Source organism: Phragmites australis, chromosome 6 (assembly GCF_958298935.1).
Source record: "Phragmites australis chromosome 6, lpPhrAust1.1, whole genome shotgun sequence".
Taxonomy (NCBI): Eukaryota; Viridiplantae; Streptophyta; class Magnoliopsida; order Poales; family Poaceae; genus Phragmites; species Phragmites australis.
In genome coordinates, this window is record NC_084926.1 from 10,802,414 (window position 1) to 10,812,596 (window position 10,183).

At 45.7% G+C, this 10,183-nt stretch overlaps 2 protein-coding genes across 3 annotated transcripts; both read left to right on the forward strand.

Annotated features, from left to right (window-relative positions):
* The first annotated feature begins 2,463 nt into the window (after positions 1-2,463).
* LOC133921647 (protein ORANGE, chloroplastic-like) lies at positions 2,464-5,478 on the forward strand. The gene is made up of 8 exons (XM_062366613.1): positions 2,464-3,017; positions 3,380-3,494; positions 3,929-4,045; positions 4,176-4,262; positions 4,349-4,425; positions 4,543-4,670; positions 4,871-5,007; positions 5,093-5,478. Exons 1-8 carry the CDS (start codon positions 2,794-2,796, stop codon positions 5,168-5,170), a joined length of 963 nt encoding a protein of 320 aa, XP_062222597.1. The 5' UTR covers positions 2,464-2,793; the 3' UTR covers positions 5,171-5,478.
* Positions 5,479-5,774: 296 nt separating this feature from the next.
* On the forward strand, positions 5,775-8,443 carry LOC133921648 (uncharacterized). 2 transcript variants are annotated; one of them, XM_062366614.1, is made up of 7 exons: positions 5,775-6,048; positions 6,113-6,274; positions 6,375-6,458; positions 6,949-7,198; positions 7,372-7,468; positions 7,707-7,772; positions 8,150-8,443. In XM_062366614.1, the coding sequence occupies exons 2-7, from the start codon at positions 6,124-6,126 to the stop codon at positions 8,342-8,344; spliced, it is 843 nt and encodes a 280-aa protein (XP_062222598.1). In that variant the 5' UTR covers positions 5,775-6,048; positions 6,113-6,123; the 3' UTR covers positions 8,345-8,443. The 2 variants fall into 2 exon arrangements, with proteins under 2 accessions (XP_062222598.1, XP_062222599.1); XM_062366615.1 differs by lacking the exon at positions 5,775-6,048 and having other exon boundaries at positions 6,142-6,274; positions 6,358-6,458.
* The last annotated feature ends 1,740 nt before the right edge of the window (positions 8,444-10,183 follow it).

A 10,183-nucleotide genomic window follows, 5' to 3' on the forward strand; every position in this document is an offset into this window, starting at 1 on the left:
GAGCTTTTGGATCTCCCCATCCCTGTAAAATGGCTCTCGCCGAGCTTCCTGCCCGCCCGCCAAGCTGCTGCCCGCCTGCTCGCCGAGCTTCTTGCCCGCCCGCCGAGCCGCTGCCTGCACGCCGAGCTCTGCCCGCCCGCCGAGCCGCTGCCTGCACGCCGACCTCTGCTCGCCCACCGAGCCGCTGCCTGCACGCCGAGCCGCTGCCCGCCTGCTCGCCGAGCTTCCTGCCCCGCCCGTGAAAGTGCCTAGAGGGGGGTGAATAGGCTTTTCTGAAAGTTAAAACTAAAAACAGCGGATTAAACTGCCGGATATTCCGGTGAAATCCGGATACTCCGGTATGGTCCGGAGTATCCGGTCTAGTCCGGAGTCTCCGGCCTGACAGGAATTTGCAGAATAAATTTGAACTAAAGGCAACAGCTAGATTCTAAGAGTTGCACTAGGTCAAGTAGATATTACTAAGCTAGAATAACAATTAAAACTAGCAAGATTAATACTATAGCAATTTAAATGACAAATTACCAAATGCACACGATAAAGTAAGTTTCGCAAGTAGGAACACGAGAATATATCCTGGAGTTCGGCCACCTCACAAAGAAGTGCCTACGTCTCCGTTGAGGAGCTCACAAAGAGCCGGGTCTTCTTCAACCCTATCCTCTTCTAGCGACCACAAAGATCAAGCTAGAAATTCTTACTCAATATGAAGATGCTTACAAACTTCCTGAGGCACACCACAAGTTTTGGGTGCTCTTCGGACGACTCCTTTCCTTCTAGAAACCCAAAGTTTCAAAGGAGATGATCGCAGAAAATGCTCGATGAAGAAATCAATGCTCAAGTGGCTTGAACCCTCTCCAAACACACACTCTCAAATTTGTGCAAATTTAGCTCTAGAGATGATTGGAGGGGCTTTGAATGCTCTTAAAGTGCTCAAGAGGTCTCAAGGAAACCAGCCACAGCAAGCTCTAAATGCTATGGAGAGAGGGGGCATTTATAGCCCTCTCTCACAAACTAGCCGTTACTGTTTTTGTCAGAGCTTACCGGAGTATCCGGTGTACACCGGAGTCTCTGGTCCTAATTCCAAAAACGGCGTCAGAACGGTCACGAACGTGTCAGAACTAGCCGTTACAGTTCTGTTTAATTACCGGAGTCTCCGGTGAACACCAGACTCTCCAGTCCTGACAGATTTTCCAAAACAGACTAAGTCCGGAGACTAGCCGGATCCTCCGGCATCTCCAGGTACCGGAGTATCCGGTGAACACCGAAGACTCCAGTCTTTACTTCTTTTTATCAAAAAGATTAAAAGCTAACCGAGAGCCTCTGCCGGAGTCTACCTCGGAGACTCCGACTGCACACTAAACATTTTATCGGAGTATCCGGTGAACACCGGAGACTCCGGTCTTTTTCTTGAAAAGATTAAACCGTAACCGAGACTCTCTGCCGGAGGCTAACTCGGAGACTCCGGCTGAACGCTGAGTACCGGAGTATCCGGTGAACACCGGAGACTCCGGACTCTGAAGATTTTCAGAAAGAGTTTCGTGTCCGTGAGTGAATGTGTCTCTCAATTGGGTGATTCTAAAGGATCTCTTGAGCATTGAGACACTAATCAAGCAAATGAATTCATCCATCTAGGAGAAAATCTATCCTAGACTCAATTTCAAAAGGTAAAAAGAATTTAAGCCCTATCTTGTATCCTTCGTTGATTCTTCAATTATTTCGACGGGCATCAAACGTCATTTATCTTCACAACTAATGCTCATACCTGTTCAATACTCACAAAGCATGTTAGTTCTTTAATCGTTTTGTCATCAATAAGCTAAAACCCACTTATTGGGCCTAGATGCACTTTCAGCCCGCCGAGCCGCTGCCTGCACGCCGAGCTCTACCCGCCCGCCGAGCCGCTGCCTGCACGCCGAGCTTCCTGCCCCGCCCGCCGAGCAGCTGCCTGCACGCCGAGCTTCCTGCTTGCCCGCCGAGCCGCCCCGCCTACCGAGCAGTTCCTCCTCCAAGCCGCTCGCCGTGTCCTGCCACCGTGCGCTGCTGATGGGGGAGGCAGCCAATACGCGGGAGATCGAGGACGCCGAGCTTCCTGCCCGCCCGCTCGCTCGAGGACGCCCGCCGAGCTCCAGGACGCGAGATAGGGAACGAGGATGGTATGCTATCTTTGGGGAACGGGAGGAGGAGGATAGGGAAGGAGATAGGATAGGGAAGGGGATGGGGAATCTGCTGGAGGTAATATTTTTTTCTATATTCCTTATTTTTAGCTATAGGGGAGGGGATATGAAATCTGCTGGAGTTGCTCTAATGACACGTTTCTCGTTTCTACACGCGTACCACTGCAACGCAAGGAGGTCAACGTTAATTACAGTTTGTTTACTGCGGTGGTCACTGGCCAATGCCTCTCAGTGTTCGGTGGCCGGTGGTTGGAGGCGACGAGGCGTGTCCTCCAGCTCAAGTACCTCGCCATCAGAATCCACTAATCTCGGATATTTTTCTTCTCCAATCCCATTCGCTCCACATCTCGGATATTTTCCTTTTTCTTCCCCAAACGAAAAAGGAAAAGAAAAATAGAGCAGAAAACACTAGCTCCACACCTCCACTAGTTGCTGCGGCCACGCTCATCTTCCCCACTCCACCGATCGGAACTCAGAGCCACCGCCTCCACCCTCCGATTCGCCGTTGCCGTTAAATCAGACATATCCACTCCGTGTCACCTCCGATCCGTCGCCGTCGAACTGTCTATCCACAGGCTGTCAGGCATACCCCTCCGATTTCTAGAGGAGAGAGTCGCCGGCGATGCTCTGCTCCGGCCGCATGCTGGCCTGCAGCGGCCTCGGGCCCGGTCGGCTCCGGCCGCCGCGCTTCCACGCCGACTGGCTGCGCCCGCCGGCGCCCGTGCGCAAGTGGCGGGTCACGGCCTCCGCCGCCGCGTCCGGCAGCTCCCCTGACCTGCCGTCGTCGTCGTCGTCGCCTACCCCGCCGTTCGGCGCCGGGGAGGACCAGGCCGCCGCGTCACCGGGGTAAAAATTGTTTTTTTAAGAAATAGTCCCTCCGCTGCTTGTGAGTGAATCATGTTGTTTGCGTGTGTGCTTGTGAGTCAATTTTGCTTTGGATTGCTCGTGCCGCGAGTATGGCTATCTCATGCAGATTTAGGACTTGGGAGTAGGCTCTCGAGCCTCGCGTAGGCATGGCCTCTCTTGATGCAGCTTCTCTGTCGATCAAGCTTACAGCATACATGACTTTATTGGATCTAACTGATAAAAAAATTGGCCTTGAACTCTTCATGAATACCTTGTAGTCTAATACATGTAGTGATAGCATTTAGGTTATGTTTTCGGGTTGGGCGGATCTAACGTTGAGCCCTGCTTGACTTGGCTTGCAGGTTTTGCATCATTGAAGGGCCAGAGACTGTCCAAGATTTTGCAAAGCTGGACTTGCAGGAGATTCAAGACAACATTAGGAGCCGCAGAAACAAAATTTTCTTGCATATGGAGGAGGTGTGCTAACTTCGTCTTTTTGGTCATATATCACTGTTTGTCTGGTTAAAATGTACTTGTCTAAGCTTGGCATGTATGAAATTGTTTGTCAAAGAGATAATACTCAAGAACGTGGTACTGTTGTTGGTTACTGCCACAACACTTGGGTAGTGTTGGCTGCTCATTCTTCTAGGCCTCCAAGTTATCAGGATACTAGACAAGTGTGCACACAAACTATCAGAGAACTTGAAACAACCATTGATCCTATATTCCTATATGATTACCTTTGAGTGTTTTGCACTTTTTTGTATTTCCGGTGCAGCTTCATTCTATCTGTACTCTTGATTGGGTTCTTTTTGTTTTATCTTCCAGTGAGTTCTGCGTGCAATTGTAAAGGTTGTATCATATTGCTTTTTGGGGTCTTATGTCCTTATTTCCTTTGGTCCTGTTCATAGATTCGCAGGTTGAGAATACAACAAAGAATAAAAAATGCTGAGCTCGGAATTTCAGTTGAAGAGCCTGATAGGGAGCTTCCTGATTTTCCGTCATTCATTCCATTCTTGCCTCCCCTGGTAAGTATCTGTGCTTTTATCTGCATCGAACACTACTAAGAACGGGTTGTACTTGGTACACATTGCGTTCCATGATGTATTGAATTTGAAACTTGAAAGCAGTTGGTGACCATAATTTTATGTAACACAGAGTGCAGCTAATCTGAAGGTTTACTATGCTACATGTTTCACTCTCATTGCTGGGATTATGGTCTTTGGTGGTTTTCTTGCACCAATTGTAAGTTACAATGCTCAATTGTGGAATCAACAGCAGTGTTGCATTTGTTGTTTATTTTGCCATATTCTAAACTGCGCTACTTGCAGCTGGAACTTAAACTCGGTGTAGGAGGCACATCTTATGCAGACTTCATTCGAAGCGTTCATTTGCCCATGCAATTGAGGTACTACATCTCTTACATGGTCCATTAGTCTATTAAGCACCACCAAGCCAGTTAAATCAAGACTGACATGCCATAACTATTACTGTTTCTTTCTTGATTTGCCTACCTGTACTGTAGTCAGGTAGATCCGATTGTGGCATCCTTCTCAGGAGGGGCAGTTGGAGTTATCTCCGCCCTAATGGTTGTTGAGATAAACAATGTCAAGCAACAGGAACTTAAACGGTGCAAATATTGTTTAGGAACTGGTAATTTTCCTCCAAAACCTCGCATACCCATATAATATGAACATGTCATCTAGGGAAGGTTGCACGTGCCACTTTTTCATGGTGGCTCTAATCAGTGCTATTTGTTAAGCTTTCTATGCATCCGTTACCCAAAATTTACTGTTATCGCACAGAAACTACAGTTTTCTTGGGCACTGACAGTTCCGTGGTGTGGCTTGTAGGATACCTGGCTTGCGCCCGCTGTTCAAGCACAGGAGCTCTTGTGCTCACTGAGCCTGTTTCAACGTTCAGTGACGGTGATCAGCCTTTATTGGCACCGAGGACAGAGAGATGCCCAAATTGTTCAGGCGCAGGAAAGGTAAGTCGATTTCCTACACGCTGATTGTTCTCCGATTCTCAATGAAAATTCTGATTCTAAATGAAATGTCTTGTTCCAATTGCAGGTGATGTGCCCAACATGCCTCTGCACGGGGATGGCAATGGCAAGCGAGCATGATCCCCGGATCGATCCCTTTATTTAGGACATACCTTAGTCCAGGGTTTTGTGTACCGTGTGTAAGCTGTTTGTAGATAATAGTGTCGGCAGATGTTTTTGGATAGGGCCACGCTTCAGGTTGTAGTGAACCTGAATCAACTGCAGGCTTATGTAGGACCACGCCATTCTCGATCCCTGTACTGAGCGAATCGGATGAGCTGAAGAATGCAAAGATGTATGTTGTATTGTTGTAGAAAAGAAATAAATTGGGTGCGTCAGTTCACAGCGTGTGTATGGTTTACCCATCACTAACGATTCAGTCTCATGAATGAATTTATCTACACATTCACCATTTTTTACAGTCTCAAATGTGCTGGATGATGCCCTTTCTGGCCTCTTGAGCTGGTGGTTAGGCCATGCTTGAAACTACGCTCCCTCCAGTTCGCTGATGATTCAGATTTCAAAGGTGAAAACATAATTCAGATTTCAAAGGTGAAGCTTACTTATATGCCACTAATTTAGTTGCGTTTTGAAGATTTGTTGTTCTGATCCATACGTCATTGACATATATGGCTTCATACGTTAGTGAGAGAGGGTGATATTTTGTGATTTGAGAGTGGTTGAGCGTATTTTTGCTTTTCCAAGCGAGCCTGGTTATCAGCGACTTGGAAGCCCTCTGCCGAAAAGCCGGAAGGGCGACCCAGGTTCCTTGGCTGGGTTTGGGCACTACTCACCACGCCGCCGTCTCCCAAATACTTCCCGGTTCCGCCGCCTTCCAAGGCGCAGAGGAGCGGGTCTGCGCTTGGGCCGCTGAGCGCAGCGCTCCGCGAGCGCCGTCCCCGTGCGCGCCGCCGAGTTCTCGCGGCCGCGTCTTCGACTCGATCGACTCGGTCTGCGGCCGCCGGGAGAACTCGGCTGCGCGAGGTACTCTTCTATTCCTATCATTCGGCTCGATCGACGATCCGATACAGGCAACCGTGAGTTGCAGGCTCCGATCCGATGGACGCTCTCATGGCGAACTACGCGTCCGACTCCGAGTCCGACGGTGGCGAGCCGGCGGATGTCTACGGCGGCGCCCCGGAGATTCCCGAAGCTTCGGCTTTGCTCCCTCCCCCTCCCCTCGACCTCCTCCAGCCCCCGAACTTCGTAGGCATGTTTCTTTGCCCCCTTGTCCTCGAATCTTTCCCGAGTATTTTCTTTCTTTCTTTCTGGTGATGTGTTGACGGTGTGTAGGGCAATACGTGCTGCAGATTACTCGGCAATGCCACAGGGGAGTCGCGTCCGGAGCTTCCCTCATGTGGAAGGCAACTTCGCGCTACATGTTTACATCCCTGGTCTGTTCTTTGCTTGTTTTGATCGTTGTGCTTGCTAAAAGTGTTACCACTCTTTGATGTGAATGTGCACTTAGATATCAAGATCAAATATGTCGGATAAGGCAATAGTTCCCACACACTGGGATCAAATTTGGACGAACTTCAATAATTTGTGGCAAGGACCGAATACTTATCTAGAAATAGTTCCTGAGGTTACAGCAGTGAAATTTTATTGACTAGTTTCCTACAGTACAATAATGACACCGAGTTTGTATTAGTTAATAGTTGCTTCTTCCACAGAATCAGTATCATATGATGCTATTGCTGCAATGCTCACTTCCTCACTTGTAAACACTAGAATTGCAACAAACTTTTTATAGCAACCTTTTTGTTCGCCAAATTATATGATTGTTTATTTGTGCTGTTGAAGGTTCACTTCCACACTGATGGACATGCAAAGTTTTAGGTCAAAAGGCTGCATTCCTCTTATATATATCTATCTCTTATGCAGTTGCCATACCTTCTGATGCAAGGAAACAGCTGGCCCTTGTTATGAAAAGAGCTGCATCTCTTGCGTCGGATCTCTATGCTGTTGATGCAGACTACGCACTTTCTGAATTGTGCAAAGATGAACAGAAGCTTGAGAAAGTGCTTCTGAGCAGGGAGTTTCATATAAGCTTAGGAAGACCTGTTGCAGTTCAGGTGCATCAAATTGACTCCTTTGTTGCAATGCTTCGTCAGAAGTTTCAGTCACAACAACGGTTTGTCATCTCTATGAACTTTATTGCTGACTGCTTGATAAGTTGTCTCCTCTGGTAGTCTGGTGGAATGTTGGATGCATTATTCTGTACAGTGTTCTAGTTGCCTGGATTTGTGTACATGTTTGTCTCATGATTTCCACTGATGGAGATCCTTTTATACATGTTGAATGAAGGTATTGGATGGAATTCAATAAATGGGAGCATTTTGTCAATGACGACTGTACGAGGTCATTTCTTTCGCTAGAAGTTACAAAAACTGGTTTGCCAGAGGTATTAGACATATATGTTCACAACATCCGGTGTTTATATGCATTATACAGTTTTCAGTGACTCAACGTGCATTAGTTATCTTTAGATTGCATGACTCTATGTGCCTGCCTAGAGTCTATCTCATATTGAATTTTCATTATGAGAACCTCATATTGTTTCAAATGTGTCCACATGATATGACGGCATATGTCTTTAATGAAGTTCACTCTTTGTTTAGTACCTTCATTTCTTTTTGCAGATAAGTAAGCAGATACTTATGGTAGATGAAGTATATCGATTGCATGGTCTTCCTGAGTTCTACAAGGTAATGGATGTCTGAGTTATGCATTCTATGGGTGTTCAGGATGATTCACAAGATGGCATAGAACATATAAGCTTACCTTGATTTTGCAGCATGTCTCATTGGTAACACTATTGCAATCTGTAACAGTTAAATCTAGCACCCTGCTTGAAAGCAGAAAAAAGAGGAATATTAACTGGAAATTCATTTATTTGGTGAAACTAACTGACATTTGCACTAGCAAGTGCTTTTTACATAAGGCAATGTAATAGCTAATCGGTAATTGCTGTCAGATTATAATGGTTACAACTTCGCAAAAATACTTCTGCTTGAAAAACTTTGGACAGAATTGTTTAAAAATTTGGACAGAATTGTTTAACTGTTATTTGATCATTTGGCAGAATCCACGGCCACATATATCATTGGTGTGGGCATTGGGTGATATCAGCTGCAAGTTGAAGCAGGTAATAAAGGATATCGAAAAATATCAGAGCAGCATTAGCTTATCTCAAAAATGCAATGTTCGATGCAAGTTCAGCCGAGTAGTGTGTAAAGTAGGTAAGAAGATGTACGATATCTGTAAGTTTGCAGACTGAAATTGCTTGTTTGTGATTCACAAAGCTTTAAAGTACCGAATGCTGTAGGTTATGTCGATTATTTCAGTTGCAACAGTGAAATACAAAGTTTTTTTGGTACCTTTTTTTTTCTATTTGTGCATTTTTTTTTTTATCTTTGAAGCACAAAGGAGTACGGGAATAGAATGAAAACAAGTAGGAAGAGCCAAGACTGAAAGCTCTGCCGGTCCTGCCCTGCTGCTTCGCTTGCAGGCATAGCATCTGGGATACATTGGTTCTGTTTGGTACATCGTGTATTTTTGCACATTCTTTTTCTTAGAGAATCATGTGAAAAATAGGTTCTGTTTCTTTGGATTGTATAATATCAGAATTCGCTTCCTGATAATTTGCTACAGAATTCTATCGTTTAGCACAGCTTTTGCAGAATCCTTTAGAATCTATAAGCAGAAGATGTGCCAAATCTATAAGTAGAAGATGTGCCAAACAGGATCATTCATCATTTCAGAGGAACCGTGGGTGGAACAAAATGCTTCTATAGAAGCATCTAAAAGCTTACCCATCTACAGGGCTTTCGGTCTCTGGTGATGAAATCACCTATGTACATGATTCTTGTGACATCTATTTTCTCCCTCTCTCTGTCATGTGGACCCCATCATCACCCTAACCTCTTACTCGCTCCACTTTGCTAGAAATTGCTGGAGGGATTGGTGACGTCCTAAGAGGGGGTGAATTGGGATATTTGGAATCTATTCGACTCTAAAAACTACATAAGATAAAGCTATATTAAATTTTATCTATATGTGCTCTAAATTTATCTAGTGTGTCTATTCTACCGATCAAAGAGTTTACAACCTATCTAATAAGGTAAATTGTAAGAATATAAATACGGAAATGTAAATAAGGTAGAGAGAGCAAACTCGTCATAAGGATTTTTTCTCGTGGTATCGATGGTATGAATGCCACCCTTAGTCCGCGTTGGAGCTCCACAAAAGATATGCTTCCGGTTGGCACTCGGTCACGACTCTTGAGCCACCAAGTCACAAAGATAAGGTCTCCACCTGGATGAGCCACCAAGCCACTAAGGAAAGGTCTCACCACAAGCCTCTCTTCCAGTTTCTTACCGCTATGATCACTTCAGAGCTTGAGTCACCAAGGCAAGGGTCTCCCCGTACACACTTCTCATCGCCGCTCCACATCAAGTCAGAGGGTCAACAAGTTTACCGGCGAGTCACCAAGACTCTAAGGTGCCAGCGTACCAAGAGGTACAAGGTTGGATCACTCCTTGATCCACTCTCTAGGCAGCAATCATCTAGCAACACTCTCATTATGTCTATAAGCACTAATCACTCACTAATCTTGTGTTTAATCATCTTAAATGATCACTTTAAGCACTTTGGTGGCTTGGATATCTTCTTAGGTGTACATAAATTTCTTAGGACTTCAGTAGCATGCCACACCTTCAAATGACTGAGTGGAGGGGTATTTATAGCCTTAAACCCGCGCACTAACCGTTAACCCAATGACTCAGAAAAATTGTTAACACTAGATGATCTAGTGAGAACAATAGTACTAACATCAGATCATCCGGTGAGTACACTCTCACAAACTAGCCGTTGGAACCTCACTCAAGCCCCTGTGAACACCAAACACTCTAATGTATACTTCATCTTCATCACCAGACTATCCGGTGAGTTATCCTGAGCCATTCGAGTCAATGCATCCTCTCCGTGTACATTGCTCCGATGTTAGTATCCGATGCATATCACTTCATCACCTGACTATCCGATACCTTGAACTTTGTTCTGCTTCATTGCACTGTTCATTGTCTAGTATATTTTCTGGTATAGCTTTGCTTTATCA

What these genes read in the sequence shown, in the direction of transcription:
- LOC133921647 (XM_062366613.1), top strand. Translation starts at nt 2,794, where the DNA reads ATGCTCTGCTCCGGCCGCATGCTGGCCTGCAGCGGCCTCGGGCCCGGT. An exon ending in TTCCATTCTTGCCTCCCCTG is followed by an intron (nt 4,046 to 4,175) that starts GTAAGTATCTGT and finishes TATGTAACACAG; the next exon opens with AGTGCAGCTAATCTGAAGGT. An exon ending in GTGGTTTTCTTGCACCAATT is followed by an intron (nt 4,263 to 4,348) that starts GTAAGTTACAAT and finishes CGCTACTTGCAG; the next exon opens with CTGGAACTTAAACTCGGTGT.
- LOC133921648 (XM_062366614.1), top strand. Translation starts at nt 6,124, where the DNA reads ATGGACGCTCTCATGGCGAACTACGCGTCCGACTCCGAGTCCGACGGT. An exon ending in CAAAAACTGGTTTGCCAGAG is followed by an intron (nt 7,469 to 7,706) that starts GTATTAGACATA and finishes TTCTTTTTGCAG; the next exon opens with ATAAGTAAGCAGATACTTAT. An exon ending in GTCTTCCTGAGTTCTACAAG is followed by an intron (nt 7,773 to 8,149) that starts GTAATGGATGTC and finishes ATCATTTGGCAG; the next exon opens with AATCCACGGCCACATATATC.